Raw genomic sequence first — 25532 nt, forward strand, 5'->3', positions numbered from 1 at the left:
ATGTGAAAGTTGATTGTTGACTGAATTTTCTGTTGAAGATGCACTGTGGCTAAAGATCTATAAATCAGCTATAAAACACTTCATAAATGAAAACAGCCTCACTTTTTAGGCAACAAGTTCATATTCATTCATGTTAATGCCATTTTGTGGCTAGTTGTTGCTCGACTTACTTCCTGTACATATTGTTACTTACTATTGTTTTCTGTTTATAGATTACAGCTTATTATTTATTCCCCTACTGTAGTGGTACCTGAATTACTAACTGAATTATTAAACTTGAAACAAGCAACAGAAACCAAAATCAACAGCTAAAAGCTAAAATAAGCAAAACAGCATCTTAAAACCAAATGTAGCAAAGTCATCTACAAGCTTAAATGAGCAAATCTTGCTAAAATAAAGAAGTCTGTTTAATACTAAGATCAGCAAAACAGTAGCTAGATGCTAATTGTTGTGAGACTAAAAGCTAAAATAAGCGAAACCACTTAAAGCTAAATGTAGCAAAGTAATAGCTAAGAGCTTAAATGAGCAATACTAGCTAAAAGCTAAAATAAGGAAGTCTGTTGTTTAATGCTAAGATAAGCAAAACAGTATTTAAATGCTAAATGTAGTGAGACTGTAGCTAAAAGCTAAACGGAGCACTATAGAACTACTGTCTTAGCTACTTAGCTGCTGTAGTTAACACCTAAATAGTGTGTGGGGGGTTAATTCGAAAAGAGTAAACGTTACAAATATTAAAAGGCATTGGACACTATTCCCTGTTGAGTCAAAAGTTTTAATCTATGCATGGTTAAAATAGCCTAAAGTAAGAGAAAATAATTTTTAATTATTGCAAATAGAAAAGTAGCAAAGAGACAGGAAAACAGTCGTGTAAATGCTTATCCAGCATTCTCACATTTAAAGAATGTCTACAAAAACAGGAGCGGATTCCCTGTTATTTTCCAACTTTTTATTTTAAAATAATAGTGTTTCTGTGTCTGTGTTTGTGTGTTTGTGGAGACAGGTTTCCTGTGGTCAGAGTGGATTACTGACTTCTGTAAAGGGAAAGAGCAAAACTCCAGGATATGAAGTTTGCTGCGGTGACCCTCCTGCAGAAATCTGTGGACTTTTCCTCCATCACATGTCCATCCAGTTAATAATGCACGTGTTGTGTGAGCTCAGGTGGGTGGGTAGGATAAATAGCATAAACACAAATAAACAGTGCTGACTCACCACAACTGATGAGGAGCAAATATTTTTCGCACAAGCCTATCCGCGGGGACCGAGGGGTGCTTTTCTCTGCCGGCCGTCACTGAATCTGCCACTATTCAGCCTCTCACGTCGCAACCGGAAGGAACCTCAATGTCTGCCTCCTCTCCTCCGTCCTTACCCCGAGCCTTCCTCCACTCTCTCCATCCGCACCTCCCGCCCTCRCCTACCCTGCCCGGACAGATCTACCAGCGGCTGTCCAACGGCAGCCCCAGCGCCCCCAGCCCCACCAACTCCCGSAGCTCCTTCCATGGCGTCTCCTTCTTGCTGCAGATCGGACTGACCAGAGAGACGGTGAACCTGGAGGCCACCGACCTCACTCTGTCCGCCGTCAAGGACCTGGTGTGCTCCATAGTTGATCARAAGGTAAGAACGCCACCAAATATCTCTTGAAATACACCCTGTGATTTCACTTCTTAAGGTCATCAATCACGCAACACTTTCTCTCTGATCTCTTCTGAGGTTAAAAAAAAAGTTTCCCACAAAAGGTTTCACCTTGTGTTGAAACTTGGTCAACGTTATCAAAGTTTGTAGCGGACTGACCTGACGAGGCACCAGGGTGTGTTTTTGCTGACTCCTGCCATATTCATCTGTTGAGGTTTTGTTTTTCCAAAGCAGACATCTGCGCCGTGTTCCTCACAATGAGTCAAACGCGGTCAGAAACGTGCGGACGATCGCGCCGCTGCTCCTCCGGTTACACGGCACAACGAACCAGCGCCAGTTGTTTACGTCGTGGTGTAATGTTACTTGACATGAAACAAGTGCACAGACATATACAAGCCTATGATTTGTTCTTGTTATATATGTTATATTGTTCCATGACAGTAATGATGTGCTGGAAGAACACTGGAGCACAAGATGTGGATTTCAATGGAGTTTTATGCTGCATTGTCAAAATAAGAGCGTGAATAAACACTTTATTTTGTTGTTTATTTTGCCATGATTGGTCCTGAACATGGTTTGTGTGCATTTATGTGCATTTTTATAGTGTGCTAAATAAAAAATAAATAAGGCATTAAAACTGAAACTACATCAAACAACAAGCTGTGCAAAGCTATAAAGCMACAAATGGTAGTCTTTGTGTTTTAAGCTATTTAAATGACAAAATCATCAGTCATATTGTGCTTTTACTGAAAATGTAAACTAACACTACATTTGAATAACACCAAAACAGGCATTTTAAACCCAAACCTCATGAACTCAACATATTTATGTGTTTGAAACCTTATCTAGGTTATCTCCGCATTGGATTAATTATGTGCAAAAGCCTGGCCGAATAATGAAATGGCCCGCCCGTGCTTCCACTTTAGCCATTTTTTCTAGCCTCTCGGGGTTTAATGCTGATTACTCTATTTGTGTCTGTAATTATCATTAATTGAGGAAAGAAGAGCGTGATTAAACAAAGCAATTCCATCAGCGAGAGGAGTCGGTACATTAAGGGAGGCCAGAGCTTGAGTGATGTTTGAGATTATGAGAGGTAAAAGAAAGACAAATGAAACAAGGAGCTATCTCAAACAGATCAACAATTAGAGGATGTTGAATTAACCATCTGTACTGAGTTTGTGTCTTTTGCCTCCAATGTTTTCTGAGTTGACATTCCAGAGGAGCTGGGTAATGTTGTTGCTCTTTACGAGGTCTGCTGATTCTCACTAGCTAGTTATTAGGAGTTCTGGTCTGCAGAGCAGAAAATCTCATCTGCACAGACATTTACACAGATACTGTAACATACTGGAGCGGTGGCAAAAAGCTGTAGTGGGAAAAKGGTAGAAAATATAACATTTTAAAGACAACATTTGGAGAAAATCAGTACAGTGCAGTCATAGGAAAGAGAGGCTGATTCTTTGCCAAGATAAATCAATCCAACTATTTATTTTTGTGTGTTTTCATTGTGAAAATGATATTTAAATCAGTTGGATGAGATTGTTTTAACTAGCTATATACAGAATAAATGTTTGACAATAGTTTTATACGTATCTGCTGCACACAATCCCAAAAGAACTTAYTGAAACTGTTCATCCACTTTATTGTAAATTTTGTCAGTCAAACAATGCCAAATGTAGCTGCTTCAACTATTTCATGCAACCCAGCCAAATGGCTTCAGTATCAATGGAAAATATGACTGTATCCTCGTGTGCTTTCAATTCATCCTTGCTTTAATTCTTCTTTTAAAATATGCACGGAAGTGGTGAGTTTTTGCAGAGTCTGCTCGTCTCTGCCAACTTTCCAGCTGAGGATCTCTGACCCTATAGCTTGACTATAGCGACACTTGTCCCAGGTTGTCTCTAGTCAGCAAAACTTCAGGTGCCTGTCAGCAAAGGCCAGGCAGGAAAAAGCTTCGGATTTCATCTGGTAATATCTGCACGGGGATAGAAAAATGGATGAAAGCGTGTTTCCCCCTGTAGTGCCGTTTCCTCCTCTGAGAGCTGGCCTGCTTCACTCGGTGACTCACCATTCAGTCATGCAACAGGCCGGGATGCTTAATCCAGCCTAAAGTTGTTGCAGTCCAGTGTCAGGTTTTCTGCTGTGTCATTTGTTTTGTACTTGAGTCAACTACTTGTAAACCAGGGTCTTGTTCCCCGCTGATCATCTGGGGGTTACTGTGCCAGCAACAACAACACAGCAACACAGATGGAATATTTTTCATCAGGTTCCTGGAGATTTCATTATATTTCCAAGTTGCTTTGGGGCACCTGAATATTAAACCCCTCTTCCCCCTCCCCAACTCTTTACATGTGTCCATTTCAGAGTAAACAACTCATGTCTAAATTGGATCAGTGTTGATAGTTTTACAATAAAAACCAGGAGGCACTTTGACCATTCTTGTATTTCAGCAAATGTGTTCTTCTTTTGTAGGACTTCCAAATTTTTCTCTTCTGAAAACAGTTCTTTGGCTAGAAAGTATCCCATAGAAAGACAGGAGTTGTCAACGCTAAACTGGATACCAAATGAAGTTTTGATACTGTAGGTTGCATTTGTTTTGATCTGGGATGCTATTTATGATTCACAACGGTAACATAATCTCTTGATATAAAAAGACTTAAATTACAGTTGTTTTTTATTCTTATGGTGTAAACTTCTGTTTTATGCACCCTTTTAGGAGGGTATTGCTGTGGCACTGATATCCCAACAATCTGAACATTCTTTCGGTTTCATCTTAGAACTTGTGACCATGGCTTAAGGACAAAACTTTGCTTTTCCTCCCTAAGTGGGAGCTTCGCTTTCCTGACACATTACCATATCTTTATTGTTTTTCTTTTTGRAGCTATTTCCTCCATTAGCTTGCAGGACTTACATTGTAGTTGTTGGCAGCATAATACRTTCGATTTCGCAGTCGTATGTCAAATTATCGTCACTCTTTTTATTGTTTGTGTATTTATTTGAAAGATCAAATACATTTTGAAGTAACTGGGCAGCAATAAGATTAGATGTTTGCCAGTTACTGTAATGTTAAATGGTTCACGTCTTTTGTCTTTAGTTTTGAATCAGTCTCATTGTTGGACAGGGAGTCATCCAGCCTGTTCAGTGCGTTGTATAGATTTTGTTGGACTCATTCTGCTCGCTACTAAAAACTCAGCCCACATGACTTGGCCAGCATCCACAGAATAGATTTCCTTTCTCTGTTCGGTGAGCTGATCTGAACTTTGTTATGGTAGCAGTGATTTGAGCCACAGTAACCAGTTTTAGTGCATTAAAATCAGGGTTTTTTTTGGATGCATCAAAGCGATCCCATTCAGCTGATGTGTTGCTGAGCAGCTATTGCAATCAAAACTCCTGTAATCAAATTAAAAGGGGATTTCTTTTAGTGTCACCACTCAAAAGGCTGGTCAGAACTCATGAGAAAGAATGAGGGGAGCCAGCTCTCTGGTGCTGAAGGCCGGTCCAATCCACAATAGCTTATTGACATCTCCTCTGGCTACACGTCTGTGAGCTGGGACACCCTTGTTTCACTAGCTCGGTTTGGACCTCTCTGTCTGGTTTTTGGGAGCTTGATGAATGGCGTGAGATAAACATCCATAGCTTCCACTTGTTGAGTGTTTCCTGTCGCCCAAGTCCCCTCCTGCAGCCAGCAAGGGAGCAGTGACAGGACAAAAGTTCACGACTCTCTGAAAATGACTCCGAGTACGCCAGCTGGTCAGCCTGGACAGCCAGCCGGCAACAGAACATTCCTCTTCACCCGAGGCATTTTTGTAGTATGATGTGATGCTGCTGCTCATGGGTGGGATCAGACTGCAAGGAAAGGGAAACGTTGGCTGTGGTAGTATCAGGCATGCGAGACATTTTGATGYGTGTTGTAGAGTCAAATCTCTGTTCAACATTTTTTATGTCCTTTTTTTCATCAAAATATAAAATTTGTCTCATTTTTACATTGAATCTGTTACTGTWGCGGAAATGGAGAATTTGTAGCATTTTATCGGGTTAAGGTTTCTCAGTATCATTTGAGATAATAATAAAACTGCAGGAAGAACAAACAAAAAAAAAAAACTTAACTTTCGCCTGCAAAGTTACTTTCATGAAAGCTTTGCTGCACTTGGCCTAACGATGCTTCTGCATTTGCAGTTCAGTTGAAAAGGCTGTGAAATGCAGCTGCCTCAGCCACAGGTTCCCCCCCTGGTTTTGTCATTGCTGTTAACTCCCAGTCTCTGGTTGAGGGTTGTACAGCTGCCTCTGTAATTACTCAGACAAAAGCCTTTTTCAGTCAGAAACAGGCTACGTTGGAAAACATACAAGAAAGTTGCAAAACACCATAAAAACCAAAGTAGTTCAAACATCCATTATCTTTTACCCGCTTCATCCTTTCAGRGTCACGAGGGTCACTGGTGCCCATATCCATCAGYCACTGTGCGAGGGGCGGAGTAAACCCTGTATAAGTCTCAAGTCCATCACAGGTTCGAACATTTGAATGATATTGTGTAAAATTCAATGCAAGGAGTTGGAAAAGAAAGCATCATCCCACTGTTCATGTTTAAAGGGCCAATATTACGTGTTTCTCAGGCATACATTTAAATACTATACCATAATAAAATATCTGTGTCACCTTTAGCTGTTATTAAAATGCTGTTTTTATGTTTAAATAGAAAATAAACGTATCTTCTCATCACTCCCTCTTCTAAATGCCTTGAAATTGGCCTCTGTCTCTTTAAGAACCACCTTCGCTTCTGTCTCGCCCATTTCAGTGTGTGTGTGTGTGTGGGGGGGGGCTGCAGTTTACTTGGCATCTGAAAATACATTTCCTCAAAGGCATTTTTAATCTGATAAGAGCTTCACTAAATAATTTTGAGAGCTCAGCAGACAGTTAGGTTTCACTTTCACTTTCACCCAAGAGCCTGCAGGAGTCATGGGCGGGGTGTGTGTGGAGGGGGGGAGGGGGTGCACTCTGCCATGAGGAAGTTCGGCTTAAAGACACGTCCCAGGGGCGTTTCTGGTCCCCACCAGTCGTTTTGCTCCTCAGCATGGCTTCCTAGAAACGCTGCAGGATTTCTCAAACATGCATGAATGAGTCAAAGCAAGGCTTTGGGCATGATTTTTATGAGAGTATAACATTATAACATGATATAAAACTCAAAAAAATAGATTTTTCATGATATTGCCCCTTTAAGATAACTTAATTTGAGTTGGAAGATGTCTTTTGGTTTTTGGCTTTGGTAGCTCTTTACTAAACATTTTTGTGCATCCAAAAGTGAAGCTCGACTATCTTGCATGGGATCTTTACGTTACTCGTTTCACAAAGAAAAAAAAAGACAAAAAGAAACGTAGTGTATTGTTTTCTGTCACAATATAACATCTAAAACGTAAGTCCTGCAGGACAGCAGAGGAAGTATCTCCAAAAAGAAAACAAAAAGACAAACGTGCTGATATAATATTGAGCGACTCAAGTTCACATTGGCCTAAAGAAACACACAGGAAATAAATCACCGTCCTGCTCCCTTGTTTTCTTCTAGCCCACATCTGCATGTTCCTTTGGAACTTGCGAGCATATTTCACCCCAGAAAGCATCCCAGCAGAGTAGGGTTTTATGTGCGATGAACATAGGGCCAAAAGTTTCCTGGAAAGCCCATTTGGCTTCTTGTTAAAAAAAAACAGGTCACCAATAAGTCAAAATATTCACAATTTGGTTCTAAGACATATGGGAAAAGTCATTTTTATACTTTGTTGGTTTTAGGTGTTTATTTACAGGCTTACCGATGTATTCCAAAGCCATCGAGTTGACTAAATTTATATGACAACGGGGTTTGATGCACACGCACAGCTCAAAGCCGTCTTGCACAAGGAATCTATCAATTTTCCGAGGCTTGGAGTAATTTGTGGAAAAGGGAACGAGAGAAGAAAAAGGGGAAAAAATATCTCTGAAGTTAAGTGACCTAAGTAATTTCTACCATCTGCAGTGCACATTTCTGCCGCCTTGCTCTCATTTAAATGTAAAGTGGCAAGGCAGAACACAGGGCTCGACCACATAAGTCAGGGAATGACAGAGTGGAGAAGCACGGCTCTCTCTGGGGAGAGGGGGCAGGGAAGGCCGGGGCAGCCCTCTTGGCAAGCTTCGGATGATTCGCAGAGGGGGGTTGTGGGTGCTGCACGGCCGGTTCTCTTTGCCAAAACCACGAGAGGAAGGCCGCCCCGGCCACTAAACGTGGCTTTACTTTGGGTGTTCTGAGCTCGTAGGTCACCCAAATGTCCTCCACCGCACTTGACTTTAGCCCGTGGAAGGAGATAATCTCACACCACTCCAATCTCTGCTAATGCTAGCTGAAGTGGTTTAGATTGTGATTATATTGAAGTGGTAAGGCAGCGGTGTGGTAACGTAGAATCAGTTAATGCCCAGGAACCCCGGTGACTTTGTCCTTGTGAAGCCAAACACGTGTTGTGATTTAGGAGTGCTTCCTGAGAGACTCCACGAGTTTCCCTTCATAAATTTGTAACTGTGGCACAACATGGTTCAGCGAAAACGGATGTGTCTTTTCCTCTTATTAATTTACTCATTAACAGTTGGTGTTTGACTGGGTTCCACCGTAAGTGCACTACAGCGCACTTAAAGAACTTCAAGCATAACGAATGCTGAGGAGAACTTGGATGAATGGCTTCTTCTAAATAATGTATTAACATGGTCCAGTTTGATCAAGTTAATCACTGATTTGCTGACTATAGAGGAACTCTTTAAAATCAGAGTTAACAAATTAAGCATAATCTTGCTGCAACCAATCAACCTTGTACTTGCTAGACTTTTTTCCTCATGTGCAGCAATGAAGACCATGTTGTTTCTGATGCTTTCACCTCGGTGTATCGGTGTGACAACATTGATCCCTGCAGTTTGAGCAGGTTGCAGAATGTCTTAGTCTGAGTTGTTTTCTCAGCACTGCTTGCCTTTCCTGTCACTCAGTACAGAGAATGATCTGTAAAACTGATAGGAAGGTGGCAGAGGAAGTGAAATTACATGTTATAACAACAAGAAGGCCTCAGAATGTTGAAGCATAAAGGTCTAAAGGAAGACTCTATTAATGTAATGCTTGTGAAATAAGTGAGGCAGCTCATTTAATTGGAAGAAAAAAAAACTATACTACAATTTGACCTTTGATTAGGTTTATACACAAGATGAGCCAATCAGCACAACTTATGTTGTGCCTGTGTTAATTTCTTTCAGTCGTACTTGCTGGTTAGCTCCCCTCAGAGCCGCTCCCTGTTTCCACATTCCCTCCACTCCAATCTGCTGTGGTCGGCAGAGCAGCACAGCCCGTTCAAGTCTGTGTGAAATGGCTTTTCACCACGCTGCTACAGCCATTATTCTTGCCGGTGTGTATAAACATTTAGAGAAATTACCTGCCGGTGTTCCTCTCTTGAAGTGCGTGACAGTTTGAATGCTGGAATTTAACCGGGCTGCTTATTTAGTTCAGCTTAATTTAGGTCCTTTGAATTGATGTGATTGCAGTTCTATGACCTTATGAAGCTGATAAATTAAATGTCAGTAATAAAGAAAAAAAAACCTTCTGACTCGATGGCAATTATTAATGTTTTTGTTGAGCAACAGCAGCCTGTTCCTACATCCTGCTATTACCACACACCTTCTGACCTCCTGCTCCGCCAGAACAAGAGAAAGTGCAGCCGCCATCAGTCTCGCACACATCCCCCACCTCAGGTTCACCTGTTTATTTGCCCCTTGTGGAGATGAATCTGGCGGCTGTTCCCCGATACTCCAAGCCAGACAGGGGAGATGGAGTGCGTGTTGCAGTATATCTTTACGGCAGAGGTGCTGGCGTACGATTGCAGCAGGGCTATAACTCATCAGTAGTGTGCGGGGGCCCGGCCAAGCATGTCTGAGATCACACTGCTGTCTTCCTGCGAGGCCTTAGATCCTGTGACTCAGTCTTCCTCTCCTCTGCCTGGACACTGTTAAAATGTGCACACACACACACACACATACACAAATGTATGACAGCATACACACCCACATGGACAAGGTCACAGAACAAAAGTGAGGTAGTTTTGTCTGTTAAAACAGTGCAAATCTGTCTAACCAACATTCAACTCATCATACTTTTCTTGCCTTTGAGACAACTATTTTCTGGTCTTTTAAAGAGGTTTTGATCAATCAKTTCTTCCTCTGGAGCAGAGTTCCCGCAGATCCTTAAAGGCGTTGAATTCATCAATCCTAAAATAAGGCCTTAATTAGCCTTAAAATGTCTTAAATCAATCTTTCAGAGGTCTTAAAATGTATAGACACATTGGGCCTCATGCAAGAACCGTTCGTACGCACAGATTTGTTCTTAAGTTGTGCGTACGAGTGATTTAGGAGAATTTGTGCCATTCACCAATTTTTTCGTATTCTAAGATTTTCTTCAGATACAAATAGAATTCACGAGTGGTCCAGACCTGTCGTATATTTTATGAGCAGTCAGTCTGCTGTTATCCAGACAGGTTTTTCTCACTAATAACTTCATATTTCATTAGTTTGAAGATATTTTGAGTTGAAAATAAATCACACTCCATAATTATGTTGACTGTAGGTTACGCTGTTTGAAATGGAAATAGATTTTAAATGTAACCAACGACATAAATTGGTTGGATAAATTGGCTTTTCATGCTGTTGTATAACAGTACAATATTAATATGAATATCTCAAACTGAAAAACAACTTAAATTATGCATTGATTGAAGTTTGGAGACATTTTAAAATGCTTGTTTCAGAAAAGCATCTGACACTTGCAACGCTCGGGAGGGGGGAGACGGCTGTGTGTGTGTGTCGGGGGGCGGGGGGGTAGCGGTGCGCGACTGCTCTTCTGAATTAATGAAACCTATGTAACACAGTTGTTTACACTTAAATTAAAAATATTTGACCAAAGAAAAACCGGAGCAGGACTAGAGAGAGATAAATATGATTTAGATTTTTATTTCTGTGACAGGAGACACGACATTAACAGCAGTCGTCATTTCATTCCTCGGCTTTAAAGCAGCTCCTTTAATTCCACAGCTGACGCTGCTAAAATGACATTTCTTTTTTCTGGATCTCCAAGAGCAGAACTTCAATCTCCGAACTTGTGAAGTTCTTCTTTTTTACGTTGCATTGTCATTTATGAATGGACACTTCCTKGTATGTGTGGCAGGAAACGTATATCCTTATACGGTGTTTTTGGGTTGGTAATTATGCTAATCTCCTCTCCCCGTGCMCAAGCAGCTGATACACATTCATCAGTTTACGCTCCTCATTTTCACACTTTTTCTGAAGATAGAAGAGTTTGTTGAATCTGACGTGGCATGTTCGTACAAACCCTTCGTACGAATAAAAGTAAGAGAAATTTAGGATAAGAATACGAACATGTTCTTGCATGAGGACCATTGTAAGAAGGGGGATTGTTGTCTCAAATATTAAAATAATTGGTAACATTTATTTATTTTCTGAAATAATTTAATGATTGGCTCCCACAGCTAGTTGTTTTATGTTAAAATAAATATTTTGCTAAAATAGTCACTGTTTTAATTTTTTTTACATTTGTGTTTATTGTGAAGTTGGTCTTAAATTTAATTTCAAGTGGCAAAAAAGACTTCGTAAAAAATCTTAAATTTAACTTGCCTTAAGCTTTAGGAACATGTGGAGGTTTTTAGGCATTATCTCATTGCTCTGCAACTCTTGGTAACTAGTTAGTAAAAAGCATTAGTAAGGAAGTCTCCAAAGTGTCTCACATCCGTTGTGGGCTTGCAGAGGTGCAAAGTGTCATCCCTTGGCTTTTARACATGCTCAGAAAATTAATTATATTAATTTTCTCTTTACAAAAGTTGCAGAGTGTTCACAGGCTTCTTGAACCTAAAAACATCTTATTTATCTCCATAATTCTAGAGCATTAGAGCTGTATTTGGACACCTGTCTGACTGGAAGCCAAACAAAGAAATGATTCAATAATTTAACACTATATTGTACGCAACAGCTTAGTACTGTCAGGCCAAAAACCTAGTTGCAGTAGGGATACAGTGGCTAGTAACCAAATAGTGATCTCATCACAATTATCTCAAGCTCACTTTAGTACTTTTGTACTTGAAGCCAGATTACCTCAGAGGAGTATTGTTTCTCCAGATCCAAATAATCACAAACGGTGGAATAACTGAGAGGTTTTCTTTGAACTGCTTCAGTTCCACGTTTTGTAAAACCAGAAGATTTAGCTGTAAACCATGGGCTATTGTGGTTAATGTAAATTGGGTAAGCAGTATAGCTTTCCTAGAGCCCCGTGGTGATTGAAAGAGGTTTAGAATGTCAGGTGTATTCTCTCCTACTATGCTGTGGTCTGGGCACGGCTGTGCATCTTATCTCGGTGGTTAGAGCCACGAGTTCACCATTAAAACTGTAAACTCACGTTGGCTTCAAACATGTGCAGGGTCTTCAAGTCAGAGAAGGAAGCCAGGAGTAAATGCATTGCACATGATGGATTTGCACTTTTTCAAACTCACTGTACAGCCATGCCTTTGCCAAGCTACAGTGTTCATGCATCTCTGCRTAACAACTGGTTTGATGTCCTCATTTTACGTGAGACAGTTTCTGCCATGTGTGTCAGTGTTTCGCCCCTAACCCTTGTAAAGTAACTGTGGCTGCGTAAACACCTGAGTAGCGGTTAGCGTTTTCAGTTTGTGTGGTGTGTATGTGTGTGTGTGTGTGTGTCACAGTATTGAAAGGCTAACGTGTGCAGCACATTGAAATTGACTGAAACACTTCAAGTGTTATTTCCTGCTTCACTGAGACTTTGAAAAGCATCAGGTGTTATTCAAACTGCACGTTCCAGTCCTACAACGCTGCTGCATTCCATGATGACACGGTAAAGTTTAACTCGTACAGTAGAAGCCGTGAATGAACCGTGAGCCATATTCCACCGTGTGGAGGAAAAGCCTGCAGAACGAGAAAGTCAGTGCTTCTCTTGCCACCGAGTCACCGCACTCGCTTCCTTTCTGCTGCATGTGGCTGTTTCAGTTGATTAACTCTGGTGAAGTTTTCCTTTTGCAGAGGAAACGAAGCCGTGTTGAGGAACACACATTACTGAGGTGTTAAGGAGAGCGAGGGGATGAGCTCTTTGTGTATTAACCATATGAGGTTTGTCAGGCAGCTCCTTCCCCCACTTCTCCTGCCTCCAGCTGTGGAGTGTTTTACTTGGCCTGCCTCTGCAAACAGAGGAGCAAACGGTTTTATATTATGTACTGCTGAAATAAAGCATGCGTCTCAGCCCCTGTGTGTGCTGAGCAGAAAGAAAATGAGGGGACAATTTGCGAAACTGCCTGAAAAAGTCAGATTTAAGGACTTTCTTTGACACGACTTTCTGTGTTTTGCCCAAGATTAATTATATGTATCATTTGAAGCTATTTCATTAAAAACAGTTTTGACTATCTTAAGTTGTAAAAAAGTTCATATTTAAAGCTGTGTGGTGGTGAATTTCCTTTGCTACATCTTTTCACAGACTTTACCTGACAGTTACATTTTAGCACTCCTAATCGACTTTTTGCCTTTAGCTGATGTTTTGTTAGCTTTGGACACTAGCATTCAGAAAACACAACTTTCTTTAATGCAGTGTTAAAAATGTATAATATCTGATTTTTCTAATGTACCACCAGTCTTTAAGCATTCAACTGTTGTCTTGAAACCTAAACACAATGTGTAAAAATTAAGCAGTTTATCTGTAACATATTTTACTTTAAACATTAAAATAATTTTAAGGTTATGTTGGTATAGAAATCATGTCAAAGAGACAGCCTCAAAACGAGTTGATCTGAGAGGCCTCTCAGAAAAGCGATGAAAGAGGGGTTTGTGGAGTTACAATAAGGAGGAATTCAGACCAAAGGGTTGTAGTTCCACTTTATAGAAACCCCAAATGAATGATTAAAATGTGAAAAAGAAGGACTTAAAAGCCTGATATGTCTCCTTTAAACACACATGCAATAGATCCAGTTTGAAACAGAGAACTAAATTAGGTGTGCGTTTACTCTAAATTGGTTTTACACTACAGTTCAGCGAGGACGCCTCGACCATCAAAGTGATTTTTCTTGTTCTTTTGAAGTCATTTAGTCGAATTATGTGGAAACAGTTAATGAAAAAACAAACTACTTGGTGTTAAACAAGACAGTGGAAAAACCAGAGTGGTTCCAGTGTGCCCTCTTTTCATGCATCATTCCAAAAACCAGATAAATTATTTGGCTGCTGTTTTTCGCTCTCAGTCTAGTAATTGTTTGATTCACTGAGCATGTGTTTATTAAACCATGCTGTGTGGAAAGTTTGAGCTAAATAATAAATTAATAATATGTAATTAAAGCATCTGAAGTTCCACTGCTGACTTTAATAAATTAACTTAGTTTTCCACATTTGTGTTGCATGCGACAACGAACTTGTTCGCTTTCTTTCAACATTCGTGTGAAAATATATTTGGAATATCAAATTCAGTTTGAAGTGAAGTATTGAACAATTTTTTCTTTTTTGTGGATGATAAAAAATGGTTTCTTGTTGCTTTTGCATTAAAAAAGTTTTTCCTTTTTGAGGGAACCTTTGAGCACGTTTATCAAACCTCATCTGTCTTATTAAATGATAATCATGTTTGAATATGTATTGATCTTAAATAATACTCTTCCTAGTGGCCTCTTTTAGGATGTTATCAAACAAACTCCATAATCTTGTGTGTTCTGATGTTCTGTCTCTGGGGTGTGTGATCGGCCTTTTAGTCCCATTAAATACGCCCAAAGTTGTTAGTCAATAGACTCATTTATCCAGTGAATAAAAGCACCTTTTATCACATACTGAACGTGTGACGGCCTTAATCTCACCTCCTCAAGCTACATAAACAGATAAACAAAGGCCTTACACCTCCTGATTGTGGTGAAATGTTTCACGAGAATTCTGCCACGCCACCTTGTTGAATACATGGTTAGGTTTTGGGGTAGTTGGGTAATAATTGACCCTCAGATTTTATTAATACTAATAGATCTTTAGGCACTTTGCTACAAATAGCCTGCCACAAAGGCTTAGTTAAAATGTTTTTTTTTTGGAGGGAATCCAGGGTGAGAATTATTCAGTGACAATGGAGTTGTTAATATTTTTACACACGAAGGTTGTTCCATTCAAAAGGGGCAATTCGCTTCAAGCAGAACTCTTACAGTTACTCCATTATGCCTGTTATCTGTACTTCAAAGATAAATTACAAAAATATGCATTCAGTCCACCGGTTTATGGGGTTTTTATGTAACAAAGTTTGGACCATTCACTTTATGAGGGCTTTGGAATCATAATACAAGAATGTTGGTGCAGATTCTCAGTCCTCCAAGATGATACAAAACTCTTTCATGCTGAATAAGATGTAAGATAAAAGGGGAATATACAGCGGGTAAAATAAGTTTTGAACACGTCACCATTTTTCTCAGTAAATATATTACTAAAGGTGCTAATGACATGAAATTTTCACCAGATGTCGGTAGCAACCCAAGTGATCCATACATTCAAAGAAATCAAAACATAAATGTCCAGAAATGAAGTTATTTGTAATAATGTGGAATGACACAGGGGAAAAGTATTGAACACGCTTACTGAAATTTATCTAATACTTTGTACAAAAGCCTTTGTTGTCAATGACAGCTTCAAGACGCCTCCTGTATGGAGAAACCAGTTGCATGCATTGCTCAGGTGTAATTTTGGCCCATTCTTCCACACAGTCTTCAAATCTTGAAGGTTTCCTGGGCCTCTTGTATGAACTCTGATCTTTAGTTCTTTCCATAGATTTTCTGTTGGATTCAGGTCAGGTGATTGGCTGGRCCATTCCAGCAGCTTTAGTTTCTTTCTCTGAAACCAATTGAGAGTTTCCTTGGCTTTGTGTTTGGTGTCATTGTCTTGCTGAAATGTCCAGCCACGTTTCATCTTCATCATCCTAGTATGGAAGCAGATTTTTATCAAGAATGTCTCTGTACATTTTTCCACTCATCCTTCCTTCAATTATTTGAAGTTTGCCAGTACCATATGCTGAAAAACAGCCCCACACCATGATGTTCCCACCTCCAAACTTCACTGTTGGTATGGTGTTTTTGGGCTGATGTGCAGTGCCATTTGACCTCAAAACATGTGTATTATGGCATCCAAACAGTTCAGTTTTGGTCTCATCTGACCAGACTATATTCTCCCAGTATTTCACAGGCTTGTCTAAATGTTGTGCAGCAAACTTTAAAGGAGCTTCAACATGCTGTTTCTTCAGCAGTGGAGTCTTGCGTGGTGAATGTGCATACAGGCCATGGTGGTTCAGTGCATTACTTATTTTCTTTGAAACGATCGTACCTGCTAATTCCAGGTCTTTCTGAAGCTCTCCACAAGTGGTCCTTGGCTCTTGGACAACTCTTCTGATAATTCTTTTCACTCCTCTGTCAGAAATCTTGCGAGGAGCACCTGGTCATGGTCGGTTTATGGTGAAATGATGTTCTTTCCACTTCTGAATTATGGCCCCAACAGTGCTCACTGGAACCTTCAGAAGTTTAGACATTCTTCTGTAACCGATGCCATCATTATGCTTTGCAACAATAAGGTTGCGAAGGTCGTGAGAGAGCTCTTTACTTTTACCCATCATCAGATGTTTCTTGTGTGATGCCTGGCCATCATTTGGGACTGAACCAGCTGATATTAACTTGCACTGACAAGGGGCAGACTTGCTTTCAAATTACTGAGAGAGTTCAGCTGGTGTCTTGGCTTTCCATGCCTTTTTACACCTCCCTTTCTTCATGTGTTCAATACTTTTTCCCTGTGCCATTCCACATTATTACAAATAACTTCATTTCTGGACATTTATGTGATTTCTTTGTATGTATGGATCACTTGGGTTGTTACCGAAAACTGGTGGAAATTTCATGTCATTAGCAACTCTAGTAACATATTTACTGAGAAAAATGGTGACGTGTTCAATACTTATTTTACCTGCTGTAAATGATAGAAATTCAATCCATTGGTCTGGCGTTTTTACCTCTTGAGGGGGTCCAACTCTTAATTAGAGGGTCAAACCCTTCTTTTTCCCACATGTATTGAATCATGGGTGAATCTATGAAAAACACAGTTTTGAGATGTTATCTAAGGGACCACCTAGTTAAAACTACAACTTTAAACCATAAAATAGTATTTACCGTAGGTAATTTTCAAAAAGCCTTTAGCTGAAAACTTGACATACAGTTCATGATTAACTGGAGGATGATTCATCTCAGGTGTTTGCTGGTTTCTTCCACCCCTCATATTTAAAACCATAAGTTTTTTTAGTCACCCTACTTTCTCGTGTGCTCTCTCCTCCTCATTTGAAAGCACACACTACACAATATGCTTTCATTTTTGAGTACAAGCACTATGTGAATGGAAAGCTATCAAGGTGCAATGAAAAACATCTGAAAGTTTGAAGAACTATTGATCAAGACCACTTTATATAACAAGAAAATCTGTTTTATTGGGAGTAAATCATAAAAATGGTGATGGTCTAAAAGTTTTGCACAGCACTGTGTCTTTTCTCTCAGGAGTTGATCAGTATAACATCTGTTTTCAGCCTTGTTATTTTGCGCTAGGACACTTGGGTGAGATGGCCACTTGGTCATGTTCAGCTCCCACGGCTTTAGTTTCACASCTGGACTTTGAGTTTGCAACAAAATACAAATGCAAATCTGGAGTCGTTCATCTTTTAAAGCATTTTACGGTTTCTTTTTTCAGGCCCATTTGATTCAAATGTCAGCAGTAAAGTGTCCAAGTCTCATTTTATGAGGTGATCGATGCAAATTCTTTTTTGTAAGAAAATCACCTTGAACAAGGCTCAGGGATAGTGCTGTGTATTTAAAAAAGAAACTATTGATGAGTGAWTGTTTTAGTCTTACAGTTGATTGGTTTTGTATTTGGAAAAAGCCTTGAAGGATGATTGTATTGCTTTGCCTAATGACAGCTCGCTGCATTTACTAAACCAGTTGTTATGCAACTCAACCTTTATACAACGGGTCTCTGGCTGGGTCAGATTAGGTATTTACAGTGTAAAAACAAAGAATGGTAAAATGGGACAAATCTCAAGGGTAAACCAAAATTATTAAATTTTAAGCTCTTTTGCTTTAGATAAAGTTTYGAAAAAGATTCATTTTTGGCAGCCTGAAAAATTAGAATCAACACAAAGATCACAGATTACAGTTATAATTTACCTATTATGGCACAACTTTTACAATATGACACAAAGACAGCAGAACATTTAACTGGTAGTATTTTCATAACTAACTGGCCCCCTGCCATACTAATAAATGTGTAAAGCAGCTTGAGGTTAAGCAGCATGTTTTCCTTATTGTAAGAGGCCATACGCTGCTCTCAAACACTGCTTCCCGTTTGCCTTTTACCTCTGCTGCTCATGAAAAACAAAAGTCCAACCACCATATTTGGTTTTTGACAAGAACTCGTTTTTCTTTTTGACTGACTTCCTTCATTGATGTTGCATTTTAGAGCAAGAGAAAAGAAACTCAGCAGAACATTGAAAACAAAAGTTCTTTTCCAGGTACAGGATAACATTTCCCCAATTTCTGATTTCATGCTCTACGATCTGATTGCACAGTTAGAACCAATACTCCTGTGTGTTTATTAGTTTTTGGATTGTAGTTAAACACAATTTTCTCGTCTTCCACTTCCCCACATCTTTCCTCTGCTCATGTTTTTTTTTCTTTTTTAACAAGATTTAACATATCAATGGCAGATTAGTTCGTTTAACAAAAGCTTACCACTGCAAAGCCTCCTTTCCACTCGTCCTTTCAGCCTGACTCGTGGACCTCACACGCAGCTCCTCTGCGCCCCGCTCGTCAGTACGAGTGTGTGTGGTCGACTGGTCGTGGGCTAAATGGATTTGTGTTTGAAGATGATAAAAAGCATGCTTAGTCACTTTGGTCTTCAAAGATGTGTCTAGTCACACGTGTGGAAGGTGGTATTTGAGGTGTTTCATGTGCACAGGTGGAGGGGAAAGGTTTTAATTTTACATGACTAGAAACTGTGTCAGAATCTGCTTTATAAGTGGGTTCACTTGCACTTGTGTCGCAGCTGGTTTGTGGTGAAGTAACATGAAACAGTAACCTGATAATGTATTCCTCTTGTATTGCATGTTCTTGCTTTAGTCGACACGGAAAGTGGTGTCCATGCCCTCGTAGCCATTTTAGGCTCCCCTGCAGATGCTTCTGCTTCAAAAGAGATTTTTGAACTGGGTAGACTTCGGCCTTAACTTGAATTTTTTGCGTGTGAGAGCAAGCATGTTGAGGAAAACCCCGCAGTGACACTGCAGTCAGCTCAGGAAGGATGCTCTCCTTTCTCCCGCCTGGGTTGGTGATGGTTTCCACCACATGGTAATAATCACCTGAAAGCATTAGGATGTGGACATGTCAAAAGGAGGGGGGAGAGTTGGAAACGTTCCATTAGTCAGACACGTGCCTTTTTGTTTAACACTCAGAGCTGAGCAGAACTACRTTACTCACTTACTAAAAAAATATTTTCTGTCAGACCACCCACAACTTTGACTATTACACACATTTGTGGTGGAATCATTTKAATATGCTTTTGCAGTTTTGCAACATTTGTTTCTATCTAGGGTTGCAAAGTTGTTTTTATTTATTGTGGTAGTTTTCTCCTGTACAACCCCCAAAATTGTTTATAAGGTTAAAATTTGAACTCTGGTTAATATTTGTGTGAAAAAAAGGCCTCATTCTATCTGAACCTAAACTAGGCCATGTGTAGCAGCCACTTATCATAATACTACCACTACAGGCTTATACAGTACATGCACTAGGAAAGAAATTAATTTATGATTTTTTTATCATGGCATCCTCTAAAAATCTTTAAAGGAGGGGGTATTTTGTATTTTCCAGACACATAGCTCAATTCTATATCACTATCAAGTAACCATGTTACCTTCAATTGTTATGAAAATGCTGTATATCAAAAATAAGTTTGACTTTGCATCATATCCTTAATTAAACATTGAAATTGGCCCCTGCCTCTTTAAGAACTTCCCACCATTTCTAACACTACCACTTCAGCACAGTGCTTCATGCCGTTTATAACTTTTCGTAGGAGAAAAGTCCAATCATTTTTGACAAACTGTGTCATCCTTACAAAGAGGCACCCAAAAATTAATTTACTTGATGAAGGCATATTTTAATCCAAAAAGGAGTGGACTAGGAATAAGTTAGTATTACAAGCTAAACAGGAGYGCAATACCACTAAGTGTTTGCTAATTGTTGCTACCGCAGAGCTGTGTGGGGGAGGGGTGCTCTGTGGGGCGGGAGCTCGGCTGCTGACTGAGGTCCAGGGCGGAGCTTTGTGTAAATAGGCGGGGCTTTGTATGAGCAAACGTTTAGGCAGCTCCACATGGCCACCACAGACGATTCAAGGAACATGCATAAACGAGTCAAAGCAACACTCTGGGTATGTTTTTGATGAGGAAATGACATTATAACATGATATAAAGTTAAAAACGTCGATAGTGCTACCCCCCTTTAAGAATGCAGTTTGTTCAGAGATGATATTATTAAAAGCTCTTATGATCCGAGTGTGACTAATAAGCAGTTTGTTACGGAGAAGATGATGTGTAAAAAATGATGAAAATCATGAGTAGAAAACAGACAGCAGCCCTTGTTTTAGTTTTTCACGTCTGTCACCTATCCAGCTAGGAAACACTTTCACAAAAGTAGAACTCCTAWCAGATAATTGATATTTGCTTTACTTGATCTTAGAGCTGAGCAAAAAGCAAATTCCCATTTTTGAAATGTTTGTCCAAACACTAGAGAAGCCTAAATTATTACACGATGACACAATTGTTGCCACTTTGTTTGCAAAATTACATTTTGCTGTTAGTTTTATCCTTCTGTCCTTGTTTACATGAGCCATCTGATACATTCATGTGTCCCCAGCCACCAATCTGCCTTGTTGTCTCTTGTTCTTGGCACTTGTAAAGCTCCAGGTGTCTTATGTGTCCCGTGTCCAGACAACTGTGCCAACCTCTGGTCCTCCCAGGCCACACTGGTATTGTTCCATGTAGCCCATTGTGCATGGCTCAGGTTCGAAGGGGAAACAGCTGGCGGATCCTTCAGTACCAGCCTGCTTGGCATTAGATCTAGGCTTGTGTCAGAGTGTAAGCCCCAATTCCCWCTTTGATACAAACCGTGCAACCCTGCTTTAAACTTCTGTCCAGCGTTGACTGATGTTTTCCGCACCATCAGGTGTGCAAATGTGTTGTTGTTCAGTGTAGGAGATGAGAATCTCYGAATACAATCAACCTTTTTGTAGAGATTTTAAAGTATATTAATAACTGGGTGAGTTTCAAATAAACATTGTAAACCTTTTTTTTTCTGTTGGAATTACTTGGAGCTTTATTTGAAATAAAAAAACAGCACTCTCTTGTTTAAAAAGTTTATCCTATTATAAGTTAGATATATGTTTACAAATTTTACTGCAGTCTGTGTGACAACAACACTGCTCTCCAAGAGGTTTTGTTCTGCCCTCAGTGCAGGAAGTGACTTTGTATCGACTCAAATTGCACTTCCTCTGCTCTAATTCTCCTCTACTCCTGTCAGAACCTCTTCTTCCTCTTCCCAGTGTCCCTCTTCCACCCCTTTCCCTTAATCACCTGACTTAAAGTTAGTTAATTACCAGCGAGAGTAACTTCAGATTTAGGCGTCCCAGGCATATTATCACCTGCCTTTTTGCAGAAAGGTTTTGCATCTGCCTCTACACAATTAGGAATTAGCTCATAAAATAGAGGAAAAAGCAGAGCGCCTTGGCTTTATGAGTTTATGGGAATAAATATGGGCTACTTGTTTGATTGTGTTCCAGAAAATGTGAATCTGTTCACACCGAGGAGTCCTTTGAGTTGCATTTCCTCCTACCTTATAGTGTGGATTCTTCTGAAATGAGGAAAGGAGGCCTAAGCAGGGGTTCATTTCCTGATTAACCGGGTTCAGAATTCTCCAGTATCCTTACCACTGGTGATGTAAGCCAAGTGGAAATGACATAATGCAAAGATACACGCTTGATATTATTCACTGCCGTTTCGTCACAGAGCAAGTTGCAAAGATGAAACAGCTCTGTATTTCTTGTTTTCTGCACCGATGCCAACCCACAGCAGGATAATAACCATAAATATAATCATTTATAACTGTGAATGTTTACCTCCATCATTGTTTACCTTTACTCACATTATTTCTCATATCTTTGCTTCTCTCTCCAGTTCCCAGAGTGTGGCTTCTTTGGCATGTATGACAAGATCTTGCTGTTCCGCCACGACTTAAACGATGAGAACATCCTGCAGAGGCTGACCTCAGTCGAAGACATCCACGAAGGGGACCTCATCGAGGTGGTGCTCTCTGGTATGTAAGCAAATCCTCTCAGCGCTTTCTTCACACACTCGTTTGTCCCAGAACATCAGATTATTGAGGTCAAAGATGAGTTTTATTTGACCGTTTYAACTGTCCCGTCCCAATTTATACTCTGTTTATATTGCTTAAACTAGTTCTCCAAATAAGTATTTCTTATACATCATACAAATCTGAGGGCAGAAACAGGTGAGAATAAAGACATTTACTGACAATACACTGCAGTTACTTAAATCCACCGTATGTTTACTAAAAACAGCYGGTTGGAGGAAAAGAAATGGTCAATAAAAGACACTAGGGAGATCACTTTTCTGGCTCAGTTTTGGTTCAGTCTGATTTACTCCAAACAGACTTTAGATCATACTTCTTCAGACGTCCAAAACAGGAGCAACAAGTGTAAACCAGCTGTTTTAGTGTCTAAACAATGATCTGAAATGAACGCACTAACCGAAACTTCACTTGCTACATTTTTCACACCCTTTCCAGTAAGCTCAGCTTGCTCTTTTTTTGATGTTGTTGTTTTTGTTCAAGAACACTTCACTGGGGTTTATACTTTCAAYCAAACTTTGCTGCCTAGTTAAAATAAATATTGAGCAACTCTTTTGGTCATTAAGTGAATATCTTAAAAGCAGCTCCTAAACACTTTACTTTCTCGCTTGCATTTTGCTGTTAGTGTTTTTTTTCTTTCTTCTTCTTCTTTCCGTATCACAGTTTCCACCAGATTGTCCATCTTTGTAGCAGCTTCACAGGTGTTTGGTTTTTCATTCTCATTTCCTTCAGTGACTAAATCGGCTTCCTCTGTAGTGCTGAGACTAACAAATGGCTCAGAATATCTATTCTGCTTTAATCTGTTGTGCAGCTCCATCTGTCTCTACTGGGAAGCACCTGATACCACCTGTGCTGAATATCCCACCCCCTCTCCTGAGTTGAGAGGATTGTTTGTGAGGATTTAGACAGCGGATGACTGTATAGATTTAGGATCTTAGGATTCTTCAGGCATCAGGGCTGAAGAATGTAGACTTAAGGCTGGAGAACTTCCTACTTTCTTCTCTTTATGTCTGTGTTTGTCTTGTGTGCTTTTTGTTTCAGTCTTTGGGGCTCTCTTTCTCTAACTGCATTTTTTAACTCCTAATCTGATTTACCTCATCAAACTCATTTAAAGGTGWAAAATCTGAAAAGTGAAGCTAAATTATTTCAGATAAAATCTTCTTTTGTTAATATCCAATATTTATTAAACTTTATATTATAGGGTTCATGTTGAAAACTTTATCTTAGAGAAATAAAATAGAGATAGCCATTTTCAGGCCTTTCGTTGTGTGCAGAGAAAACCAGACATTTTTTCTTCCTCACGTTTGCCTCTTGCCGTCTTCCGTTGGTTTTGTCATTACTTGTGTTGTTGGATCCTGCAGCTGTGGGAGAGACATGATCTGAATATCTTCCTCTCTGCAAGAGAGGCGCACAAGTGGCTTTTTCTTGGCCGGGATCTCAAAGAGAAGCGCTTGTTTTTCCTGCAGTAAGTGATTGTAGTGGACTTACTGAGTGTAAACAGGCTGTGATGTGCAGGGCGGCCCTGGACGCAGCGGACGCTGTGTGGGCCCTTTTGACCCCATGAGATTTGAGGTTTGGCCTGACCRATTGTCCCTTTGTTCTGTTTTTCACTCCTCTTTAAATCACACYCACTTCTCACAAGCTCCATATTCCCCACCAGTGGCAGTTGCGAAAAATGCGTCCCGTARTACCTTCTGTTTGTCGTAAACTCTCCAAACTTTTTTTTGTGGGATGTAAAGTTGAAACCTCCCAGTGAACAGATGTTTTGTTTGTTCTTGAGAGAAAGGCTTCAAAACACTGAAAAACAACGTGTCATGTTTATGTTCGGTGTTGTTTGATGCTAATTAGYAGGATGTGCGTTACATAACGCTTAAAAAGTGGCCTGTTGTTTTGCAGATGTGTGTGAAAAATAAAAAAAAAACGTATGAATGCTGCTTTTCATATGTCTGTCCTTGTCACGACACTTGACCTGCTGGAGGCCATTCTTCTCCTCAACATCAAACCCAAACTGCAAACATCACCACACAGATGGCTTTGTCTTGCATTAATGACTCTGACAAAGTGACAGTAAAACAAAGACAGTGGATTTTTTTTTCATTTAGTTGGATTTAAAACGCACACTGAACTCGTCCTTTTCGGCCTGAAAGTCCTCTCTTGTCCAGAAGGATTTGTGTTTGGTCGAACGGCTCGGGGAGGGGAGAAGAAGACGGAACCATCGCACAATATTTGACATCACTAATGTCACAGCAGSAGCTTTCTCTCCTTAACCTCGGTATAAAGATTAACCATTCCCCTGTTGTTCGCCGTGGCTGCATAAATGATTGCATGGGAACAACAGCGAGCTCTGAGAAACCAAGTGTCAGTCACAAGCAACAACATATTGGCAGTCCTCACCTCCGTGCCTTACTCATCTTCACATGTTTGWTTATTCACAGCCACGATTAATCCAGGCTCGCTGCCAACAATGTGCTGCCTTTTGACAGAAAGGGAGCAGACGAAGACAGAATAAGAGAAGCAAAATGAAGAGACGAGCTCAGAGCTGCACCAGATTTGATAATATGTTCGAAATAACACGAGCAGGGTCATAAATCAAGTTTATTCAGCGTGTTTGGTTTCTTAAGGGTGTGCCTTATCACATGATAGAGGGAATGGATACAGTGAAGCGGCGCTGCTGGAGATGTGACGCCCTCTACTGCACCGATGAGGGTATAGCAGCCATGTTTGCAGAGGACCCTTCCTCCTGATTTGAAAGCGATATGAAGTCTTTTCTTGTACAAACTGACACAATTTCCTGAGGTATTGCTAAAATGTCTGTGGCTTGTTTAGATATAATTACACTAAGACACAGTTTTTACCTCCACAATGTCTTTTATAGCTCTAAAGCAGTGCATTTGAAAGAACTGTGTTCTTCCTTTCTCTTCCACGATGGACCTTTTTTTTTTTAAAACCCTAGACCTTTTATTATACCAGCTCCAACCTTTATTACCTCTTGGCTTCAAATTTGGCTCATTTGCCTGAGTCGCTTCAGAGCTAAATTTAAGAAGTGTTGCTTTTACTGATAGATTTCAAACGATATTTATTGTTTGTTTTATAGTCTTCTGATTACATGCTAAATACCTGCACATGGTAAATTACAAACACTGACTTCAAGATGGCGTAAAAATAAGTAATAAGTTTGATTCGCTCAGCTATAAACTATTTAACAAGCTGGAGCGTTAATAGCTGCAGTCTCTCTGAAGTGAAGTGAGCTGAGAACCAGCTGACTTTAATTAAACAAAAGAAAAAGACAGAACAAAGCTTTGACTTTGCTTCCAAGGTACAGTGAATGCAGCTGGATTGGAAGTTCAAGTTGGGGAAAAAACTAAGATAGAAAAGCTTCTTATTTGGAAGTT

At 40.0% G+C, this 25532-nt stretch overlaps 1 protein-coding gene across 1 annotated transcript in view; it reads left to right on the top strand.

The window, feature by feature from the left end:
- prkd3 (protein kinase D3) overlaps nt 1-25532 on the top strand; it is a 44470-nt gene that overhangs the window by 1239 nt on the left and 17699 nt on the right. The window contains exons 2-3 of the mRNA XM_014010738.1: nt 1001-1611; nt 21948-22086. Coding sequence (XP_013866192.1) covers nt 1339-1611; nt 21948-22086 — 412 coding nt within the window. The 5' untranslated portion in view covers nt 1001-1338. The remainder of the gene's footprint in view (nt 1-1000; nt 1612-21947; nt 22087-25532) is intronic.

The sequence above is a fragment of the Austrofundulus limnaeus genome, unplaced genomic scaffold, assembly GCF_001266775.1.
Source record: "Austrofundulus limnaeus strain Quisiro unplaced genomic scaffold, Austrofundulus_limnaeus-1.0 Scaffold2, whole genome shotgun sequence".
In the NCBI taxonomy this organism is placed as follows: domain Eukaryota; kingdom Metazoa; phylum Chordata; class Actinopteri; order Cyprinodontiformes; family Rivulidae; genus Austrofundulus; species Austrofundulus limnaeus.